Here is a 23,462-nt window from a genome sequence, read left to right as displayed (position 1 = left end):
TCACAGCAACACTTACGAGATCTCTCCCTGAACTCTAGGCTGGGGTCTGGAGCAGAACATAGCTAGCTAGGCTGTGTGAGTCCCTAAGCCAGGAAACAGCCAGCCAAATGAGGAGCAACAAGTAGATCTATCCCTGTCCCTTGGGAATCCTGTACTGTCTCAGCCTACAGCAAGGAGTACATGAACTCACACAGGTCTTTTCTGTTCTTGGAAGGTCTAGAGGTCGAAGAATCCACTGTGTATTCATGCATGATCCAGGCAGCTGCACAGCAAAGAGACACCTGCCTAACTATCACTCCGACGGTGTTGGGCGAGAGGCACCTGCCGGACCAGCTGGCCTCAGTGACCAGAATCTCCTCCTCTGCTCTCTCCCTGGGGCACGTGACCCGGGCCCTGTGCCGAGGCATTGTTCAAAACCTGCACTCCATGCTTCCATTTCAACAGCTCAAGGAGTGGGGTGTGGAGCGGGTGATTGGCAGTGGGAGTGCACTGTCCAGGAATGAGGTGCTGAAGCAGGAGGTGCAGAGGGCTTTCCCCTTCCCAGTGTCCTTTGGGCAGGATGTGGATGCAGCTGTGGGGGCAGCTCTGGTCATGCTCCAGAGAAATCTTAACCAGAGGGTGTCTTAGTGCATCCTTTGGCCAAAGGACTGTTGCAAATTTTATCTAACATTCCTGACATGACCTTGGGGTCCTCCTTTTCCTGGATAGTTTTGTGGGCAGATTTTAAGCAAAGCATGTTTTCAAGGCACCATCTTGACCAAGAACCTACCTTCATACTCTAATAATGCAGCCAGGACTCATCAACTAGACCCCAAATCAGTGCTTTCCAAGAGACTCACTTGGGAATTGGTTGCAGATGTAAATGTGGAAAAAAGAGGGAAAAAGAAAGAAAAGGAACAGTAGCCCAGCATCTTGGTCAGCAGGCTTCTTTGTGATTCACCTGTAGACAAAGAGAAAATAAATGTGGACTTCAAGAACCACCCCCCCCCCCCCGCCCTGCTCCAGCTTTTGGAATGATTGTTTTTTGGGACATGAAGCCCAGACTTGGGTCACACGCACTGTTGGAGAAGTCCTTCCCTACTGGATTGTACTATGTGTCCCTGAGGTCCTTTCCCATTCTTGTTCTCCCTTGGCCACAGCTGGTTAGCTGAGGCAGGGCATGGCCCAAGAGAGTAGAGCAGACTGACTGAGACGAAGATACGGGGGTCTGTGCTGGCCTTCTCACCATGTGCTTCCCTTTCCAACAAGAGCCTCCTGCACTGGAACTTCTCCAAATCCTTAACACAACTGGCTTGAAGGCACAGAACAGGGAAGGAAGGTTGGGCAGCATGACCAGTGAGGGAGACAGATGCTGCGTGGCCCCACCATTCAGGCACTTTGTTCCCAAGAGTCTGACCAGGCACCAGTAGGACCCTTTTTCAGGGGTGTGTCTGGGCAGCAGTGTGTTTTTGCCCCTGTGCATTCTTGGGAACCTTCCCACGGGAAGGGATGTGGCTGGGCATGCCCCTCTCAGAGAGGGTGGCCAATTAATCAGAGAGAACCCCTTATCCTGCGGGTCCTAGCTTTTCTTTCTCTTGGTGTAGGCCTTGCTGGGCTGCTGTGTGTTCCTGGCTTGCAGAGACACCCCCCTGGAGTCAGCATCCCTGCCGGGATCCCAGAGCGTCTTAAACCTTCCTGTAGTTGGTAGGTATGACCATGGCATGGCTTCCAGGAGAAAGCCATCATTGGTGCATCTAATTCCAGACTCCCAAGAGTGATCCCAAGGCCTGACTCTGAGGCACTTGGGCAACTATGAGTCTAGGGAGCAGTCATGTTGTCTGTTTGTAAATGTCACTTTGTGAATTATGTGATTGTCTGAAGCTCTTCGATTAATATGCCTGGCCATGCTGAGTGGATTTTAGATACTAAAGCTCATTCTTCCAGAGCCTTACACCTTTAATAAGACACACCTGTCTTTGGGATTAGTGTAAATTATGGCACAGCTGCAGAGGATCATAGCCCTGAGGATCATTTGTAGGTTTGCTACAGAAAACCCCTGCCTCTCCCATAGTTCTACCGGGACAGGTGGCTGAAGATCACTCAGGAAAGTCATGTGAGTTTTCTCTCAGCTAAAATGAGTCGACACCATTAATTTGGAGCCCCTGTGGAAGGTGTTTGAGGAAGAAGTCACCATGGGATAGGCCGAAGGGTAACAGCTCTGTCCGTCAGGAGGAACTGGCCCTCTGACTTAGGGAGGCAGCCTGTCTTGCATTCTCAGAGTGCTGTGGATGGAGTCTATAAATGTAAGATTAGGACCTGGATGCAAGGCCAGGAAGCCCAGCCCGGTGCCCAGCATGGTGCTGGAACTCTCTGTTCCCTTTCCACATGTCAACTCTATCTCTGAGGGCTGAGCCCTGGGCCGTTCAAGCTTGTCAGCTCAGAGCTGTGCTGCAGTTGTTACTGCACATGGCCTGGAGCCTCTGCAGGGGGGTTGAGCACAGCTCCCAGGGCCTCGTTTCTTCAGCCTGAAGTCACAAAGCACTCACTGCTCTTGCAGTGGTATGGGGAAGGTACTAGTAAGCGGTACCAGCATGATCCTCACATGAGGAACTGGCCTTAAGGACTGTTTGCCTGTGTCCTGATCTTACAGGCACTTGGTCGGCTTGCGCTTTCCCGCCTGATTTGCTTTGGCCAGTAAAACGTGACCAGAGGTGTGCCACTTGTTCTGTGCCTTCAAGCCAGTTGTGTAGGCCTTTAGGAGCCAGTGCGTGATTTGTCACATTCCCTTCCTTTTGCCACCAGTGACTGGTAGTGTCCTAGAGAAAGGCTCTGTCAGCTTGGGTTCCGTGATGGGACAGTGTGGTATAGAACCCTCAGCAATGAATGAGCAACATGCAGTGTTACTAAGAAATAAACCTTTGATGTTTGAAACCACTGAGATTTGGGGGCTGTTTGTTACCACAGCATGACTTAGTGTATCCTGACCGCTACAGCCACAGTAGAAACTGTACCTAGGAAGCCTCAGCTGCACCCAGCACAGACCGAGACATTTATTGGCATCCACTAGGAGCTGGGTTTTCTGTCAGGACAATGATGAGTTGTTGCATTTCCATCACTACGGAATGAAATAAACACTAGGCCAGATTGATGTGTGTGCAGAAGGAGGAACAATTCATTCTTTATGTAAGTGACATTGACCTAAACCTTGGAGAGTTTCAGTCCATCAATACCAACAACAGTTAACATTTTTTAAGTACCTGCTTTGTACTAGGAGCTAATCTAAACTCTACTTGTTTGGACCTATTTGATCTTTATGGTGATCCTAGAAGGTAGGTACTATTATTTTCATTTCTCAGATGAAGAAATCGAGACACAAAAACGTTAAGTAGCCTACCCAAGATCACAACTCTAGGATTCAACCCCAGAGTGTGTAACTTGGTCAAAGGGCAGATGAAAGTGTGTGATAGGACTTGTGACTGGAAATGTTGGCCAAACTGTGCAGGATCTTGGATGCCGAATGGAGGGGTTTGGACTTTCTCCTATGGGCAATGGAGTGGGGGACAGGCCTCATGGGCTTTAGGAGTATAACTGCCAATGTGAGGACTCTGGATTGGGGAATGGGTGTTGCAGGAGGCAGGGGCCCAGTTGGAGGGGCCTAGAAAGCAGCCTGTGAGAGATGGCCGCCCGAACCAACCTGAGGGCAGAGGCTGACACACATACCCTTCCTTTGGGTCTTGACGATGACTAGATCCATGTCATGTTATGTGGCTTTCATGTTCTCTATTTTTCTTCTCAACTGGACTGAAAGCTGCTTGAGGGAAGGGTTCCTCTTAAGCTGTTCTCTGCGCTGTCCTCCTTAATCTTGGGCTGATGCCCATGTTTGGAAGGTCCTCCCAGGGCAGAACATTATGCCTTGTCCAAGGCCCAGCTCAAATGCTATCTTCCTGCTACACAGTCTCCCTGGCAGCATATTTGTCACTGGATTATAATAGCTGACATCCAGGACCCCACTCAGTGTTTGCTGTTGGCATGGCCTGTCGGCTCCTGGCTTGTGCCTGTTACAGGGTCCCCCACCCAGTAAAGCAGAGACAGAGCCTGTCCTCATTCATCCTGGCCTCCTTGAGGGCAGAGACCATTTTATTCATCCTACTCAATTGCTGTGGGTTTGCTAGTGCTCAGTGGTCCTTCAGGAAAGGGCAATTTGCACCTGACCTCTTGTCTCAGCCACAGTTAGATGGGGAGATCACATCTTTGAAATTGAGAGATTCTGGGTTTAGAGATGCTCACTGTGTGAGTCATGAAACATTAAGCAAATCCTGTTTTTTTTTTCATTAAAAAACAATTAGTCACAACCTCGAGCTAATGGCCGGATACAGCTCAACAGTCAGCAGATGTGGTTCTCATTTGAAATAATGAGGATGAGAACCATAATCCCTCATGCCTGCCTAGAGCTTTACAGCTCACAGAGACCATTCATACCCCGTCTCCTTGTTAATCCCCAGAAAAGCCCCAGAAAGCAGATAGGGCAGGTGCTCTCGCCCATTTTGTGGATGAGGACGCAGGCCTAGAGCTTCAGCTATCAGCTCAAATTTATGCAGTGGGCGTCTGGCACAGCTGGACCTCCTCTCCTGCCTCCAGTCTCTGCCCATGCTCCTGACCCTCCGATCTCTTCTCCCTCTTGTTCCCAGTCCCCACCCTGGGTCCCAGCTCTGCAGAGCAGGGCTCAGTTATCAGGTGCTGATTGGATGCCTCGTCCCTCCCTGGCTTAGGTGGCCAGCTGCATTCACTTCCGGAGCGTGCTAACCCTCCCGCAGAGCCCTGCCCTCCACGGGAGCTGACTCCTGTGGGCACCTGGTGATGCTAATGCACAGATGCAAAAAGGAAGTAGTTGTCTTCCAGGTTTGCTCTTCGCCGTCTGCATTTGGGACCCCTGCAGCCATTTAAAATCTGGAAGGCAAGATGCAAAAATCAGGGAAGTGAAATGTCAACACAAGATTTAGAAAGCTCAAGAGAAGACTAGTAGAGTTGGCACTGTCCTTGGGTGGGTGCCTTAACCACTTTCCCTGGGGCTGGAACTAGCACTGCTTGGTTCCTACCTGGTTCCTTCCAGAAATGCCAGGCTGACAGTTCCTGATTTGGGTAACCAGGCCTTTTCAGCACACGAGAGTTTGCAGGTTTCTAGCTGTACCAGAAAGTCTGGCTTCAAATCGGTGAGGACCCAGATGGATGAAGAAAATAAATGAGGATTCTATGGCCAGAGTCAAGGGCTGTTTAAGTCCATGTGCCCCCTGGTGGTAACACTGGAAGAACTGCAGCCATTGATGACGTGGGTTCCCGCAGATTTGGCCCACCCACTTGCTGTGTGGCCTCCAGCCCTTTCCTCCACTGCCCCTTGTCCCCGTCAGACCTGAGCTTGGAGTAAGTGCCCCCTCCCAGAATTCATCATTTAAGCGTGATCTGCTTACGAAAAATTTCAATGGGTACATCATTACATAGATTCAAGGACACCTTTAAAGAATTATGGAAGCTGGGGGAAAAGGAAAAATAAGATCACCCTGTCGCACATTATGACCCAGAAAACTAGGCTGATGGCAGCAGTGCTCAGCCCTAAGGTGTTGTCTCTGCCACCATTTCATGAATTTTAGTAGAACCATTCACTGCAGATTTCGCTCAGATAAAACTATGCCAATAAATATTTACAGTGTGCTACTTTGGGCAAGGCATGGAGCTAGGCTTAGAGAAGGAAAATTGGGGGGGGCAAGAGCCCTGTCACCCTAAAGCCATTAAAATCTGTGAAATAAAATACAAACCAGAAAAGTTAAAATCAGAGAAGTTAAAGCTCAATATAAGCTTTAGGAAGCTTCAGACAAGACTGGTATGGTTGTCACTGTCCTTGGGCAGGTCACATAGCCTGTCTACACTTCATTTCCTAATCCATAAAATGGGGACAAAATCAAAATTTCTCATGAAACGTTGTGAGAGTTTGATAAGTTAACGCCCGAAGTGCTTACCCCAGAACCTGGCACAGTGCATGGGCTTAATAAGCCTCCACACTATTATTGTTGTCCTTGTGATCACATGCACCAGTTGCTACAGGAAGGTCTAAGCTGAGATTTCTGTAGGAGTTTAGAGGTGAGCACATTGGCTGGGCCCTTGGTGGAGAGGCTTTTTGGAGGAGGTGGGAGTTGCATGATAGAGTCTCAGCGTCCACAGGTCTCACCTGCCACCTGGGTCTTAAAGACGGGTTAAGTGGGATGCATAGTGCAAGGATATTGGACAGAAGAAGGGCAGGGGAAGAGCATGGGGGCAGGCACAGTTAGTGTGACTAGGGAGGAGATGTGTCCAGGTGACAGGAGGGGCTGGGCCACAGAGGGAGTAGGGACTGGGGTTGTAGGCTCGGGGTGCCAGGCTGAAGGTTAAGGCCTTGTTCAGTAAGGGGGCACAGTCAGAAGGATGTTCCAGGACTGGGGATTGGGAGGTGGTGGATCAGCGTGCTGGGCCAGGGAAAGGAGGCACTTCTGGAGCCTCAGGTGAGAGGAAGTAGCTGCCAGCTACACAGAGGGATGGGTGTGAGCCATGGAAACGTAGCCCAGACAGTAAGGACAGAGGAAGAGAGGCTGGAGATGACAGTATGTCAGACTTGGTGACCACAAGACAGTTGGTGCCTCTATAGGCAGGAACATTGAGAGAAGGGACTGTGGAGGGCCGAGGAGTCTACTTGGACATGCTGAGTGGAAGGGGTTTGTGGTCTTCATCTGGAGATTCCAGGAGGTAGGGATGGAGCTCAGGGTAGAGGGTAGGGCTGGACCCCTGGATGAGGGAGTCCCTGGCTTGAGAATATCAGATGGGTGTTGGAGGAGTGGGGGTCTCAGAAAGGGGTAGGAGGATATAAGGGTCGGTTGTGGGGAGCCCCCATGTGTTGAGAGAAGCTGTCAGAGAAGGAGGAGAAGGGCCACAATTTCCCCTGTAGCCCTCAGCATGCATGGTACCATGCAGACTCTGGGAGATGTTGTCAACATCCAATGGCTCTGTTACAAAGGGAACACATTTAGTGATGTGTGTTGTCCTCACTGGAGGCAGAAATCACCTTGGAAGCTAAGGGGATGGTTCTTGTGGAGAAGTGTAACCTTCCCCTTTCTTGGACTTTGCCCCTGAGCTGGCCAGTTGTGTCAATGCCTTTCTCAGGTGTCTCCCACCCATGCCCCAGGGCTGCCCATGGCTGAGACCTGGCCCTGGCCCAGGCAGCGTACAAGCCAGAGGCTGTCCCTCAAACAGCATAGGCATGTCAGTCTCCATACCAAGGTGTTCCCTGCAGCACCTCTGGCCCACACATGTGGTTAGAAGGAACAGTGACCCCAGAGAACTTGTAGGTTGAGGGGTCACTGCTGGTGAGTTTTTAAAATATATGTAACAGATAGTTATGTATGATTGAGAATGAATTCCATGATCCAGCAATCCCACTTCTCGGTGTATGCCCCCCAAAATTGAAAGCTGTGACTCAAAGAGGTATTTGTAGACCCATGTTCACAGCAGGATAGTTCATCCCACAGTTAAAAGTTGGAAGCAACCCAAGTGTCCATTGACAGATGAATGGCTAAATAAAATGTGGTATATACATATGATGGAATATTTTTCAGCCTTATAGAGGGAGGAAATCCTGTAATTTGCTACAACATGGATGAATCTCGAGGACATTATGCTAAATGAAATAAGCCAGTCACAAAAAGATAAATACTGCATGATTCCACTTATACGATGGTCTTAGAGTAATCCAGTTCATACAGAGAATGTAGAATGGTTGCCAGAGGCTGGGAGACGGGAGCAATTGGGAGTTCGTGTTTAATGGGTAGGGTTTCAGCTTTGCAAGATGAAAACAGTTCTGGAGATGGATGGTGGCAATGGCTGCACCACATTATGAATGTACTTAATGCTACTGAATTATACGCTTAAAATGGTTAAAATGGTATTTTTCATGTTATATGGATTTTACCAAAATTTCAGAAAAAAGAGATGAATTTACTTGAAGTTAAAGTGGCACATAAGAAATGGCACACATGTCCAAGGTGTCCAAGCAAGGGGCATGGTATGGCGTGTTGAGATGGGCCTGGCTTCCATGCCCAGACCAACAGCATGACCTGGGCAGTCAGCTAAGTGCACAGATTTCTCACGTGTAAAATGAGTATGGCAATCTCTGCCCTGCCACTGCCCAGGGTGTTCTGTGGCCTGGGAGAGTGAGTTTGCACAGCCTCTCTGTAAACTGTAAAATGCCATGCAAAATCCGTGCACTGTCTGCACTTTACTCTCTTGACTCGGGGTCAACCTTGTGAGCTACTCCAAGTAAGGCTATGATGGGCCTTTCTGGCATGTGGCTGCTCGTTTCTGGCCGTGTGGGACCTGTGGCTTATTGGAGACCTATAGGGTTCCTATGGGCAGCTGCCAGGATGGTTCTGCAGGACATTTTGGGCTACAAACTGTATGCATACTCAGAAAGACTTTGCAGCTTTCTCAGCCATATTCTGGGAGGGGATTAAACCTTACTCAATTAACTTTTCTCTTGTGCATTTAGGATAGTACAAAGAGAAACAAGGAAATAAACACAAAAAGTAATTTTCTGTGTTCTGTGGTTCCATGAGGAATCCCAGTTGAGCAAGCCTGGGACCTGGCAGACCCAGAAGTCTCCCACCTCAACCCACAGGGAATGAGAGGCCCAAGAGAGGCAGAGACTCATCCAAGGTCACTCAGAGCTGGTAGCAAAGCCAGAATTCAAAATCAGGTCCTTAGATGCCAAGCCAGGATTATATGATGGGTGACATGACCATTTCCATTCCATCTACATTTTCAAGCTGGAGCAGTTCCGTGGTGCCGGGTTTGACTTTTCTGGTTGTGAAAGTGAATTCGTGGAGTTTTTTCCCCCAGACCACACTGTCTGTAAGGGTGGTGGTTTGGGAGGCCTGAGCAGTGCCCTCCTTTTCCTTGTGAGCTGAGGTCACAGCTCTGGCTGGTTCTGGGCTGTGTGTCTAAGTGCACTGCAGCCCTCGCATGGTTGGAGGCGGGGCGGCAGCTAAGTGGTTTCTGAAAAAGGGCAAAAATGATGGGAAAAGCTCTGGGATCCTCTGGGAATCAGAGCCATGGCAATAGCAGCTGCTGCCGTTGCTGGAAACGTTTTCCTTGAGTGCCAGAGTGTGCCCAGAGCTCATCCCTGCCAGCGTGGAGCAGCCACGGCCTGGGGAGGGGCCAAGGACCCCCACGGAGTCAGGGGAGGCAACTCTTCTTCCCACACCATTCCAGCTTTCTCCCTTCACGTAACAACAGCCTTGGAGCTCGCCGGTACCTGCCGTGTCTGGGGTGTGCCTGCGACTAACTGGTGAGTCCTTTATGTTTGTTGGCCAATGTCAATGTTAGCTTTTAGAATGGCATGGTGAGCTGTCGGAAGCTGGGCCTTGCCTCTGTCCAGCTGTGTGACTATAAGCAGTTCAACCAGCCTCTTAGCACCTCAGTTACCCCATCTGAACATGGGATAATCACAGTGACTGCCTTAAAGGTCATGGTGGCGCTTGAGTGAGTGAAGCTGTTGCTATAGTGCACTTAGCATGGCTAATTGTAAACACCTGGCAAGTGATAGTGGAGGCTGCTATTGTCAATGTGTATTATCTGCACCAGAGTCATCCTGGACCCTCATCCTGGAGCAAAGAGGCTGTGGGTCCTGCTGAGGCCAGTGGTCTGTGGTTGGAGGTTTCACCATATTGCCCTCTCTGTACTAAAGGGATGATGGGCTGGGAGGCAGGAGCCCTGGGTTCTTGTCCAGATTCCAGTCACTCTCTGTTTTGGGTAGAGTGCCTCTACCCCTCTACTCCACGAATTCACTACCTCTTTGGGTAGGTAGAGTGGCTCTTCATCCATAGTTTGGGTAGCCCCCCAGATCTCCATTCCTCTTTAAGAAATGCTCAGGTAGGCCAAGAGGGTAAGAATGATACAGGCTGGGTCCTGGACAAGCTCCCAAGAGCCTTCAGGGAGGCCAAAGGCAGACAGAAACTTTGAGCAGAGAGGGAGCAGGAGAGCCACACCCCAGGATGTCTCATTTGGATTGGGGAGAAAAGGGAGGCTTCTCCCAGGTCATGGGCAGCGTCCTCCCTGGCTCTGGAGTTGAGGAAAACCCAGAGGCCAAACCCAGTCTTTACTAAGCAGGGTCATTTTTTCAGGACTGTCCTTTAGTCCAGATTGGTGTTTGTGAGTCTTGCATAAACCAGAACCACCATCTCCATCAGACACCCCAAGTCATGGTTGGAAATTCTCCTATCGTTGCAGAACATTCAACTGTGACAGGTACATTGCCACGGGACTCATGTACTAGACACACCCAGGCCTGGCAGTGGCAGGCTATCCTGTCCCTGTCTACCCCACAGCCCAAAGCAAATGGCCTCTCAGTCCCTGTCCTTCCCTCTGCTCCTGAAGAAGCTTGGTTTCCAGTAGGGAATCGGGTGTGAGTCATGCAGTGCAGATTTGGGGTTTCTTGACCTACTGAATGATGTTACTGTGTGGGATGCTTCATGTTTCTTGGGTTTGGTTAGATTTGGACCACTCAGAGGAAGAGGCAAAAAGGAACATCGTAGAACAGTTCTGTGGAGGCTCCTGTTAACGGGTGCCCTTGTTGGGATGTTAAGAGCTGTGCATCAGGCAGCAGGTTTATTCTTGGTTTTGTGGCCAGTCCTATCCAAGGGGATGGGAGAGACAGGCCTGGCCTATGGCCTGGATCTTACTCATACTTCATTTTGGGCTTTGAGCTTCCTGGGGAGCAGGAAGGTGCTACAGACTGGGGCTTCTGATGGGAAGGGGGTTGTCCCTGCCTGCCTGGCCCCAGGGCTGGGGAACCCTGGTCTCATCAGCCCCCCGCCCTGGGGTGAGATCTGGGGCTGAGTTGAATGGCTGAGAAGAGCCCCGAGCCTTCAGAGAGGTGGTGGAGTGCTGGAGATGCTCTGGAGCCAGGCTGCCACGTATCAGATCTGGGTTCCTCCTCTGCCTGTGTGGCCCCATGTAACCGCTGTGTCTGGGTCTCCTCCTGTGTCCAATATTTACTTCTTAGATATGTGAAAATGAAGTGAGTGCGTGGGAGGTGTTAGCATTCGCACAGCACATGCTCAAGCGTGTCAGTTATTTTCATTCTTACTAGCCTCCTGTGCCTTTTAAAGGTGACAGGCTCCCCATAGTATGAACAGTCCTGGACAGGAAGTTACTCTTTGAAAGCATAGCGAGTGCCTGTCTTCATGCTTCTGAAGCTTCTCATGGCTTCCTACCATCCACACAATAATGTCCACATCCTGTTCCTTGACATCCAAGTACAGCAGCCATCTGGTTTTGACCCTGCCACCTGTCTTCCAGTCCCCCTGGCTTCCTCTTCATTAGCTACTCTGGGATCCCCATCATCTCCCCAGTCTCGGACCAACCCTGCGCTCCTTCTGGGCCCAGATCCTCTGTCACTTCCTCCAGGAAGCCTTCTTCAGTACCCTGGCCCCTCCTGCGAGAGCCCTGTCCCAGCCAGCCCCTGGTCTCTGTCTCAGATGGGGCCTGAGTACTCTCCGTGACCCCAGCACCGTCCTAGGTTCCTGGTAGGATTCCATAGATGGGTGTTGAGTGATGGAATGAACAAATGGGTGAGTGGTCGGAAGTGGGATTCTCTGTGGCTGTGAACACTTCCTGCTGCAGGGTTTCCATCTGATGGATGACCCAGAGAAAGACTCAGGCCCTCCTGAAAGAGGAACAGCAGGCAGGAGGGAAAATGGGTCTGTCTTATTCACAGGATGCAGAGGGGTGAGGCTGCCTCATTTTTCCCCCCAAGGATCCGGGCATCAGATCATAGCTGATTTATTGCCAAGGCCCAGCCATGTGCTCTGAGTGCTCAGTGCCTGAACTTGCATTTGAAAATGCGGGTCTTGGAGTGCCTCCCGGTCCTTCAGTGGCTATTTTCTGGAATCCAGCCACTGCTGGAACATGAATCTCACTTCCTGTGCAAATGGGAACAAAAAAAGCTCTGTATCTGATCTCTTTCATGTCCCCCACAGGGACCAGCACAGCTTTTTTTTTCATAAGGAGGGGGATCAGGCAATCTCCCTGCTCAGGAGATCACAGGGTGTGGGGGAAATAAGGCAGTGCCAGATAGAAATTGCTAGACTGCATAATGGACGTTGCTAAGAAGGCCCTGAAGGATGATGGACCACCAACTGGGCCACTCTGGAGGGGTTGGGAGCATGACCAGGGCAGAGCTTGGGGGTGTGAAAGAGGCAGTATCAGTGCTGGACGCCAAGGGGAGGTGGCATCTGAAAGGTGGTAGGATCTGGGCAAGAGGAGGAGAAGGAAAGAAGCACCCTAAGTGGAGGCACTGCAGGAGCAAAGGCCCCTGAGACGTGGGACAGCCCTGGGTACTAGAGTGGGCATGCCCCACTGAGTGGAGCAAAGAATAGGAGAGGACGTTAGGAAGTGAGTGGAAAACAGTATCAAAACAAGTTCACGGCCATATGTGCTGGGAGGCCTGAACCAGCCCTGAATCACTTAAAATTTGAAAGTTCAGGGATGCTTGAAATATACTAATTTCACAACAATGACTAAAAGTGCAAAAAATCTCCTACAAACTCAACAGTTGCAGCCACTGGGCTGAAGAGCAAAGGCAGGCGAGCACATGGCTGGTGACAGGGACATGCCGCTCGCCTTGTTCGCGAACACACAGCCTGCCCTGCTCTTTGGGGTTGAGCCATGCTCACCACCGAGTTCTCCCCTGAGTGCACAGTCAGCGACAGCCACTGCCGTTGTTTCCCTTACTCTGATCTTGAAGGGAGGCTGAGCAGTGGTTATCATCCTACTTCGCAGATGGGGCATCTGAAGTCCAGGGAGGAGAGCAATACATTCAAGTCCTTCAGAGCCTGATGGCTCCAAGCTGGGGGACCCATTTACCCCTAAGCCCAATGCCCGTGGGGTTGCTAGGCCTGCTCACCCCTGGGGCCTCTGAGCTAGAAGGTACAGCACCTCTGGAAGCTTCAGTTCTGGGGAGCTAGTGCCAACAGCTATGGGACATCTGGGGTGTGCTGCTTCACAGGGGCTTTTGCAAGGAGGGCAGGTCGGGGCTAGAATCGTGTAGTCCTCAAGCTGGGAACAAACCTGATCTTGGTGGCTGCCCACAGGCTGCCTCTTAGGCCACAAAGGATCTGGCAAGGATGAAGAAATGGGGGAGCTCAGATTCAGGGGAGTCTGAGGACCCACCCCAAGAGTACTCCTGCCCAGACCCCCTGGATGGAGACCCGAATTCCAGGCCAGCTCCAGCCAAGCCCCACTTCTTCCCCACGGCTAAGAGCCGCAGCCGGCTTTTTGGAAAGTGTGACTCAGAGGAGGCTTCTCCTATGGATTGCTTTTATGAAGAAGGTCAGCTAGCCTCCTGCCCAGCCATCACAGTCAGCCCTGTTGTCATCATCCAGAAGCATGAGGATGGCCCCACCTGTGCCAGGTAAGCTGCATCCGGAGCCTGGCTCCCCTCCTCACCAAGAGCCGAAGTGGCTCACGTGGCTGAGGCCCCAGCTACGAGATAACACGTGGTGCTGTAGCTTATGGGCTGCAGGTCATAGATCCAGGAAGGTGGGGAGCCTTCAGAAATCGTGTGGTCCAGCAGCTGCCCTCATAGGAGCTTTGGGGCACATGGTCATGGAGGCATATATGCTGATTTTAGCTGCAGGCTGATATCTAGGTATCCAGGCCTCGAATGCTTACCAGCCCCAAACATTTAGACTTGAAGTTGAAAAGCTCAAAGCCAGGATGCTTTTATTTTTTTTATTTTTTATTTTTTAAAGATTTTATTTATTTATTTGACAGAGATAGAGACAGCCAGTGAGAGAGGGAACACAAGCAGGGGGAGTGGGAGAGGAAGAAGCAGGCTCCCAGCAGAGGAGCCTGATGTGGGGCTCGATCCCATAACGCTGGGATCACGCCCTGAGCCGAAGGCAGACGCTTAACCGCTGTGCCACCCAGGCGCCCTGCCGGGATGCTTTTAGACAGAGAGTGCAGAATAGTTCCAGTGAGGAACCCACCAGCATTCTTGCCTCTGCCGAGGAAGGTCAGGGAGGGTGCATAGACTAGCTAACCTCCGGGCCAGTGTGAGGACACTTTTTCATTTTGCAGTGGCCATCCAAACCCTTAAAACCCCTGCCTCCAGCCCCCTCCAGGCCACTACCTCCAGAGCCCCAGCTCCTGAGCAAGCAGAGAAGTGAGTGGCTTGGGTATTGGAGGAAGCGGTGGCAGGAAAGACTTTCTAGATGGTGCCTACAGACAGGGTGGGGGTAGAATGAGGCCACATGCACCCCATGGTTCCTTGTTACATCAGTTTCCTGGACAGTCACCTAGACTAAGGGATGGGTTTTTTTTTTTTAATGTTTTTTTATTATATTATGTTAGTCACCATACAGTGAAGGGATGGGTTTTGTATAATGTTTTTTCCCCTTTTGGTTTGCTCTGAGCTTTCATCATGCTCCCTGATAAGCTCTGAAGGCAAATCGGAACGGTTAGCTGAAGGTGTTTTCTGGCCCCCAGGCGGCCGTCCCAGGACTCTGTCACTGCCAGGTCTGAGAAGAGCCTGAAGCTCTATGACCGCAGGAAGATCTTCGAAGCTGTTGCTCAGAATGACTGTGAGGAGCTGCAGAGCCTGCTGCTGTTCCTGCAGAAGAGCAAGAAGCACCTCATGGACAGCGAGTTCAAAGGTGGCCCCGCACAGCCAGATTCCCAGGAGGGGCCCTGGCTGCCGCGCCCGGCTCTGACCCCCACTCTGTCTTGCAGACCCAGAGACAGGGAAGACCTGTCTGCTGAAAGCCATGCTCAACCTGCACGATGGGCAGAACGCCACCATCCCCCTGCTCCTGGAGATCGCTCGGCAGACAGACAGCCTGAAGGAGTTTGTCAACGCCAGCTACACCGACAGCTACTACAAGGGTGAGGAGGGGTCTGGGGGCTGGCCTGGCGCTGTCCACAAGCACACCTGGAGCCAGGAGGCATTGTCAGGCCTGGGCAAGCCTTTCAGCTCCTCGTTCTCTGCACCAGCCACTGAGGTGGCAGCTCCTGGTCCCAGGGGGTCTTTGCCTTCCCCACCTGCTGGACTTGGTTTCTCCTGGTGCTGACGATCCCATCCTCCCCTCTGTGGACTTGCTGTTCTTTGCCTCTGGAAGCCATGGCTACTGTCTCTGCTACTGTTCCTTGACGTTGGGCAGTTTTGACTACTCTAGTTCCCAGTCTGATGTCCCTCCGGGGGTCTCTACTCCTGCCACAGGGACTCCCGGGGCCCCCTTTGGGCATTCTGGCCTGCTCTCCTCTTGCAGGGGGTCATCTGGCATTTTCTGCCCGAGTCTTCCCCTTGCACCTGTCCAAGCACAGAACTGTGAGTACAAAACCAACAGCACTCATCTCCACAGGCCAGACGGCCCTGCACATTGCCATTGAGAGGAGGAACATGGCCCTAGTGACCCTCCTGGTGGAGAATGGGGCAGACGTCCAGGCTGCAGCCAACGGAGACTTCTTTAAGAAAACCAAAGGGCGGCCTGGCTTCTACTTTGGTAGGGACACCATGTGGCAGAAACTTGGTCTTTTTTGACAATTGCTAAGGGGAGGTTTGGGGTGGAGACAGAGGGATTTGGAGGCTGGGTGGTCCAGGGACCAAGCTAGTCTATTCCTGAGGCCCATCATATACCTGTGTTGGCCACAGGTGAGCTGCCTCTCTCCTTGGCTGCATGCACCAACCAGCTGGGCATTGTGAAGTTCCTGCTGCAGAATTCTTGGCAGCCAGCGGACATCAGCGCCAGGGACTCAGTGGGCAACACAGTACTGCACGCGCTGGTAGAGGTGGCCGACAACACAGCGGACAACACCAAATTTGTGACAAGCATGTACAATGAAATTCTGATCCTAGGGGCCAAGCTCCACCCTACACTGAAGCTGGAGGAGCTCACCAACAAGAAGGGACTGACACCACTGGCTCTGGCTGCCAGGAGTGGGAAAATTGGGGTAGGGGGAGGCTCCATGCCTGAGCTAGGGGTGTGACTTTCGAGGGTGCTATGGGAGGGGACTGCCTGCCTTGCTGCACACCTGGCATCACCACCCTGCAGAGCCCTGCTGCTATGACACTAGCCTGTAGGGGTGGGGTAGAATTGTGAGATGCTAAGCAGAAACCAGGCGTCACGCCTGTCTCTTTCTGATTTCCACCTCTGAGCAGCACCAACCAGGCGTGGAGTGGGGGTGAGGTGCTGGCATCTGGGCATGTGGGTGGGTTGAGCCAAGGGTGAAATGGATGTGACCAGGTATGATCAGCCAATGTGATCAGGCAATGATGAGTCTGATGTGGCTGTGGTTGGGGTCTGAATTAGTGGGCAGGTTGGTCAGGAGGCTGCTGGATAGAAGTGAGGGTTCTCCTGAGGCTGGGTTGGGTCTCCAGCTGGGCTAGGAAGCAGACTTATTGTTGAGGCAGAGCTGGTGGCCTGGTGGGGATGTGCCTGTGGCGGGGCTCCAGGCTGGCATCTCACAGGCTTTTGTATCCCTGTGGTAGGTCTTGGCCTATATTCTCCAGAGGGAGATCCAGGAGCCTGAGTGCAGGCATCTGTCCAGGAAGTTCACTGAATGGGCATACGGGCCCGTGCACTCCTCGCTCTACGACCTGTCCTGCATTGACACTTGTGAGAAGAACTCGGTGCTGGAGGTGATCGCCTACAGCAGCAGCGAGACCCCTGTGAGTGGGCCTGGGTGTGGCCTGGTCAGGGTGGGGTCCTGGCCTCATCGTGCCCCAACCCCCACCCCAGCCCCCATCCAGCTTTGCCTGCCCTTTCATCAGTGAAAACCTGCTGCCTGGGGCCTAGGCCCTGATGCCTCATCTCCCCATTTATTCCCACTGAATGTTTTCCTTCATCATACAAATAATGTAGGGTAATTTTCCCATAAAGACATAAATATTTCAGATAGACAAAAAGAATCCCCTTTTTATACCATGTAAAAACGTGGCTTCATTTTGTTTACATAAATGGGGGTCCTACTATACAAAATGTAGAACAACCAGTTTTTTTCATTTAATCTGTGTCTTGTAGACCATGTTATATCAGTATATATGGGCCTGCTTCATTTGAAAAATCTCCGGCTGCATAATATTTCATGGTAGGGATGGGGAGTAAAAGCCCATTGGAGGACATTTAAGTTATTTCCAGTTTTTTGCCTCTACAGTGCTGCAGGCCACTGGGCATGAGTTTAGGAATTTTTCTAGGATGCTGGAATTGGAATTCCTAAATCAAAAAAGATGTATGTTTTAACATTTTAATAGCTATTGCCAAGTTGTCCTCCAAAAAGACTGCATCGATTCATTTGCCCACCACCAATGGGAGTACGTCTACCCATGTCCTTGTCAACCTGGGTATTAGCAATCTTTTCTCAAAAACTAATTTAAGTTCTTGGGGCCAAAAAGACTATCCTATTGATGTCTTAATTCTCATTTTCTTGACTAATGTGAGGTAGATAGTTTTTCAGTAATTATCTGACCATTTCTTTGGTAGATTTTCTGTTCATTGTCCTTGGCCATCTCTTCTACTGGACTGTTGGCCCCATTCCTTTTGGTTTGTAGGTGCTCTTCTTATAGAATGAATTTATTCTTTCTCTATTGTAAATGTTGCACATATTTTATTTTCTTCCAGTCTGTCTCTTGTCTTCCAACTTCATATAAGGCATCATTTGCTTATAAAACGTTTTCATTTTGAAAGTCAAATTAGTCTTTTTCCTTTATAGCTTCTGTGACTTGTATCTTGCTTTGCAAGGTCTTTCGCATTTCAAGATTGTACACATAACCTTCGATACTTTTTGTTTAGCTCCTTTGTAGGTATTTTATGTTTGGCTCCTTAATTTATCTAGAACTTTTTTTTATGTAGGTGTGAGGTAGGCATCTTACTTACTTATTTTGTTTCCAAATGAGGGTCCCAGGGCCACTGAATAAAAAGTCTGTCCTGCCACCACTGCTTAGAAAGGCCACCTTCCCTGTCTGTATTTTCTAAGGTGATACCTGCCCCAGAGGCTGACCCAGGGGGTGGAGTCCCTGCTGTCAGTGAGAAGGGGCTGCCACTGTATCTCACAGGACAGAGGCTGTGTTTACAGGGGCAAAGTTCAGGGGAGAGAGCGATCTAGCCTGCTTTGCTCTGCCCTGTCAGCCTCCACCTGGGCTGCCATGCTGGATCAGGGCCTTGGACTCAGAATCCCCAAGGGCTGGCACATGAAGGAAATGGCTCCAAAAAGCCTGGGGTGTTTGACCTAGAGAGGAGAGGGCTGTGGGGCCATAGCTGCCATTTTCATGGCTCTGAAGGCTGTCTTGGGCAGAAATTCAGTACTGGGGTCCCCGAGTACAGAACTGGGACCCCTGGTGGAAACCAGAGAAGACCAACTTTCCTCCAGAGGATAGATCTTCCTGACAGTTAGCATTTCTCCCCAGGCTGTGTGAGGCAGCAAGGAGATTCCTATCCCCAAAGGTATTGAAGAAGACATTGAACAGGGACCTCGTTGGGGAGCTTAAGCGTGTGCTGGGGGTTGGGCTTGATGGCCTGTAAAGGTTAGGATGACCTGATTTTGGCTCATCCATCTTAGGGTACTGGAACTTTAACAGAGATTTCTTGGATGTGAGATTTTGTGGTTTCTGGCTGGGGAGTGAGCCTCACCTCTCTCTGCTCCCCTTAGAACCGCCACGACATGCTTCTGGTGGAACCGCTGAACCGACTCCTGCAGGACAAATGGGACAGATTTGTCAAGCGCATCTTCTACTTCAACTTCTTCGTCTACTGCTTGTATATGATCATCTTCACCACGGCAGCCTACTACAGGCCTGTGGATGGCTTGGTGCGCACTGAGGCTCGGCCTCGACAGGGAGGTGGGGAGAGGGATGGGCATTCTTACAAGACCCCCAAGACCCAGGCCAGGCCAGGCCCTGGACTCCTTCCCAGCTTGCTGGAGAGATGAAAGGATCACCTGGAGCTCCTTATGTACCCATGCTCTGCCTTCCATCTCTCAGGATGTCCCAGCGACACTCCCCAACCCCTTCTCAGTCCCTCCTTTAGCCTCCTGGTTCCGTGAGGCCGAATGTGTGGTCTGTGAGGTCCCTGATGGCAGAGGAGGGACAATAGGTTAGAAAAGAGGGAGGAATTAGGGCTCCAGAAGCAGCTTTTCCCTGGGTTGGCTGTCTGCAAGGTCATGGGCTGTCATGAGCCCTGAGCCCATTGCCATCCTGCTGACCTGCCCACTTTTGTTCACTCACTCACACATTTTTCTTTCCTTGGACATCTACTTTCGAGCCCTTCTCCTTCTCCTTCTCCTCCTCCTTCTCCTTCTCCTCCTCCTTCTCCTCCTCCCCCTCCCCCTCCTCCTCCTCCTCCTCCTCCTTCTTTTAAGATTTTATTTATTTATTTATTTATTTATTTATTTATTTATTTGAGAGAGAGAGAGAGAGAGCACAAGCAGGCAGAGCAGCAGGCAGAGGGAGAGGGAGAAGCAGGCTCCCCACTGAGCAGAGAGCCCAACATGGGGCTCCGTCCCAGGACCCTGGGATCATGACCTGAGCCGAAGGCAGACGCTTAATCAACTGAACCACCCAGGCGCCCCTTGAGCACATCTTCTGTGCCAGGTCCTGGGCCACCCATCAAATCAGCTGAAGACCTGACTTCTTCCTCTGCCAGGAGCCATCGACTCCTTTGAGTTACTGTATTGAATCCTTTCCATTCAGTACCCAAGCACTTAATTTGTTGCCGTTATTTCCAGGGCAACTTGCTTATAAATTTGATTTAAAATTCCACTTCCAAGTTAGGTAAAACCTGGCTTCTATCCACCTAGTAAGGCCATTTAATAATTTCATTTTATGAGAAAAGAGAAACATGCTAATAAGACAAGGTAGTGAAGCAGTGTTTACAAACAATTGATGGCAAGCAGAAAGGAAACCCACCCCAGGAAAGTGTCTGAGACACAAGGATGACACACGTGTAAGGGACGTTCCACCTTCCACCATCCATGGGAAACCTTTACAGGGGCTCACTGTGGCTGTGGAAGCAGCAGGAAGCGTATGGCATTGAGTGTATAGGAATGTATAGGAATGTCTCCACCTATGCCATCACCCTCCTCTTAGCAGAGCTCGGGACTGGGACATTGTCTGGAGGCAGCACAGCACTGTAAGGATACCTAGAGGCTTCCACTTTGGGAATCAGGTCCCACGGAGGGGCTTCTTTGCAGTGTCCCCAATAATGCACTGTCTTTAATTATGCCTCTCTCTCTTTTTAAAAAAGATTTTATTTATTTATTTGAGAGAGAGAGAGAGAGAGACAGAGATAACAAGAGAGAGTGCAAATGGGGAGGAGAGGGAGAAGCAGGCTCCCCACTGAGCAGGGAGCCCAACATGGGGCTCGATCCCAGGACCCTGGGGTCATGACCTAAGCAAAATGCAGACCCTTAACTGACTGAGCCACCTGGGCATCCCTATGCCTCTCTCGATAGAGGCTGAGCCTCTTGGGCAGGGGTTGGCTCTTAATCACAGGGCTTGGTAAATGTTTGTTGAGTCAATGAATGAGTGAAAGGAGTCACTAACTTCTCTGCACTTTGCAGCCTCCCTATAAGCTGAAACACACCGTTGGGGACTATTTCCGAGTCACTGGTGAGATTCTTTCTGTATCAGGGGGAGTCTACTTTTTCTTCCGAGGGGTAAGCATTCCTTCCCACACTGTGAGATTCCATTATCACCAAAACCCAAAGCGAAGAGACTCACTCATTGCTCACTCACTCTTTAATTCATGGGAGAGATACACAGGTGAAGATGAGAGCTCTCCAGGCATTCATGACTAGGGGTTGAGGGTCTGCCCCGTGGGTTCCTGCAGGCCCAGGGTAGTCACATTCAAAGACAGTCAGGACTCCTCACTGAATGTACAGTTGACCCTTGAAAACTGTAGGGATTAGGTGTGCCAAATGCCCCCACAATCAAAAGTCTGCATATAACTTTTGACTTCCCCCCAATTTAACTACTAATAGCCCACTATTGACTGGAAGCCTGACCAATAACATAAACAGTCAATTAACACGTATTCTGTATGATATAGGTATTATATTCTTACAATAAAGTAAGCTAGAGAAAAGAACATGTTATTAAGAATATCATAAGGAAGATAAAATACATTTATAGTACTATACTATATTTATATAAAAAACCCTGCATATAAGTGGTCCCTCACAGTTCCAAACCATGTTGTTCAAGGATCAACTAATATTTAATTACAGAAGTAGAATGGAAGCCTCTTAAGTGACAGGATCATGACTGGTAGGTGTTCAATTAATCCAAACAATCTGTTAACGTTCAAAATAGTGAAAGAAATCTACACATACAATGGCATCATTTTATTTTACCTGAAAATACATGCATATTCCTTGGCGATTAACATGTGAACAGTCTTTTCTTTGAAATTGGGGCCACTGTTACATGTTACACTGTTGCAAATAATTGGAGATTATTGTGATGTTTTTCCCCTTAATCTTTTAAATCTAAGCTACACCCAGTTTTTCTTAGTGACTCACCATTAAGGAGTCTTTCCAAATCATCGGACTCTGTCTTCACAGAAGCAATTGTCTTTATTTTATACTCATATTTTATATTATAATAAAATACAAAGCAAGTGCAGTGGGCAAAAAGCACTCTTGGCAACCAGCATTAACTGGTGGGAGGGAGTGGGGTGTGTGGGTGAGAGAGGATCTCCTAGCCACCAGCACTCACTGTGGGCATCATTCAGAATGTTTTTAGGGAGAGGAGAGCACTGGCTAATCTGGTGACTTCGTTCAGTGGAGGCTGATTAAAGAATTTTTACTTTAATACGCAGTTCTTAAAGAAAACTAGGGGAAAATGCACATATTAGGAAGAAGAAAAAAATCCATCTCATCATTCAAACACAGCAATTAATAATATTTTGATGATTTTCCTTCCTGTCTTTAATTCTAACTATAGTTGTAATTCCACTCTCTATTTTAAAAAATCTCTCCCGACTGAGTTACATAAGTTAGCCTCACTGTTCTACCCTCTTCGGAATCTCTGCTTTGACGCAGTCCTGTGTTCCATTGTAGGCCATTTAGGAAACATCGCAAGTACTCACCATTTAGCCTTTTCTGGGATCTTATTCTCTCTATTTGCCTGCAGATTCAGTATTTCCTGCAGAGGCGGCCGTCACTGAAGACCTTGTTTGTGGACAGCTACAGTGAGATGCTTTTGTAAGTGACACTTTGACGCGTATGCCTCAATAGCAGACAGCATCTTTTGGCCCAGTCCTAAGATTCTAGCCATCAGTTCTCACCCCCCCTTTCACATGTGGTGGGCCTGGGACATAGCAGGACCTCACAAACATGTTGAATGAATGATGGAAGGCCCTCAGAAAATGTGTGTTCAGTGAGTGGATGCTGAGGCCCTACTCTATGTCAGATATGCCCCGGGTGCTAGGGAATGACAGAGGCGGGCTCAAGTGGCTTATGGTCTGAGTTGCAATCTGAATACTCTTGTTCATTTTTTTCATACATTTGTTCAACCATTGGACATTCACTGAGTTGGCACTGGGATACTGAGATGAAACAGATATGATTCCTATCTTCAAGGAATTTCCAATCTTTAGGGCAGGGTCTCTCAGCCTTGGCACTGTGGACATTTTGGACTGGATGATTCTTTGCTGTGGGGCTGTCCAATGCATTGTAGAATGTTTAGCAACGTTCCTGGCCTCTACTTTCCAGATGCCAGTAGCACTCTCCCGGTCCCCCAGTCTTGACAGCCAAAAATGTATCCAGATGTTGCCAAATGCCCCCTACTTGGGGAGGTACGTTGATAAGCAAAAACATAGTTATAAAGCAATGTGGATGTCATTGAGAACCTCCTTCCCTCACAAAATAAACTGGAACCTTATGAAGTTTCCTTGCAGGACCCAGGATACAAAGGGGGCCTTCAGATGGGGATGGGTTCTTCTCCTGGGATCTCTTCTATGGACTTCACTCTATTTCTAGGCTTCCCTCATTCCTGAAGCCTCTCTCTTGATTCCTGGCAAATACAAGTAGTTGATTCTCTTCAAATTGTAGCTCGCTTGTCCCTAGGACTCACAAATCCCATCCTTTTACTGTAATCTTGAGATGCTTACACTTTTGTTTTATTTTGTTTTGTTTTTTATTAGTTTCAGGGGTTGAATTTAGTGATTCATCAGTTGCATTTAACACCCAGAGCTCATTCCGTCAATTGCCTTCCTTAAGGCCCATCACCCAGTTAATGACCCCTTCCCCCCACCCACCTCCCCTCCAGCAACCCTCAGTTTATTTCCCAGAGTTCAGCATCTCTATGGTTTGCCTCTCTCAATTTTCATCTTATTTTATTTTTCCTTCCCAGTGCCTATGTTCATCTGTTTTGTTTCTTAAATTCTACATGTGAGTGAAATCATATGGTATTT

At 49.7% G+C, this 23,462-nt stretch overlaps 2 protein-coding genes across 8 annotated transcripts in view; both read left to right on the top strand.

Moving 5' to 3' along the window:
* SHPK (sedoheptulokinase) overlaps positions 1–2,913 on the top strand; it is a 40,735-nt gene extending 37,822 nt beyond the window's left edge. For all 6 annotated transcript variants that reach the window (XM_048223120.2, XM_048223118.2, XM_044390736.3 and 3 more), the window contains one exon: positions 215–2,913. In XM_048223120.2, the coding sequence (XP_048079077.2) occupies positions 215–627 (413 nt within the window). In that variant the 3' untranslated portion in view covers positions 628–2,913. The remainder of the gene's footprint in view (positions 1–214) is intronic.
* Positions 2,914–7,484: 4,571 nt separating this feature from the next.
* Positions 7,485–23,462, top strand: part of TRPV1 (transient receptor potential cation channel subfamily V member 1) — a 34,438-nt gene continuing 18,460 nt past the window's right edge. The window contains exons 1-10 of one of the 2 annotated variants that reach the window (XM_026517888.4): positions 7,485–9,343; positions 13,149–13,468; positions 14,545–14,711; positions 14,788–14,940; positions 15,417–15,557; positions 15,707–16,005; positions 16,544–16,723; positions 18,700–18,858; positions 20,608–20,703; positions 22,181–22,251. In XM_026517888.4, the coding sequence (XP_026373673.1) occupies positions 13,182–13,468; positions 14,545–14,711; positions 14,788–14,940; positions 15,417–15,557; positions 15,707–16,005; positions 16,544–16,723; positions 18,700–18,858; positions 20,608–20,703; positions 22,181–22,251 (1,553 nt within the window). In that variant the 5' untranslated portion in view covers positions 7,485–9,343; positions 13,149–13,181. Of the gene's footprint in view, positions 13,469–14,544; positions 14,712–14,787; positions 14,941–15,416; positions 15,558–15,706; positions 16,006–16,543; positions 16,724–18,699; positions 18,859–20,607; positions 20,704–22,180; positions 22,252–23,462 lie in introns of both variants that reach the window. The other variant, XM_057318253.1, reaches the window with a different exon arrangement.

This window comes from Ursus arctos, unplaced genomic scaffold (assembly GCF_023065955.2).
Source record: "Ursus arctos isolate Adak ecotype North America unplaced genomic scaffold, UrsArc2.0 scaffold_24, whole genome shotgun sequence".
NCBI lineage: Eukaryota > Metazoa > Chordata > Mammalia > Carnivora > Ursidae > Ursus > Ursus arctos.
The sequence above is the reverse complement of the archived record's forward strand: the minus strand, read 5'-3'. Positions and strand labels throughout refer to the sequence as shown.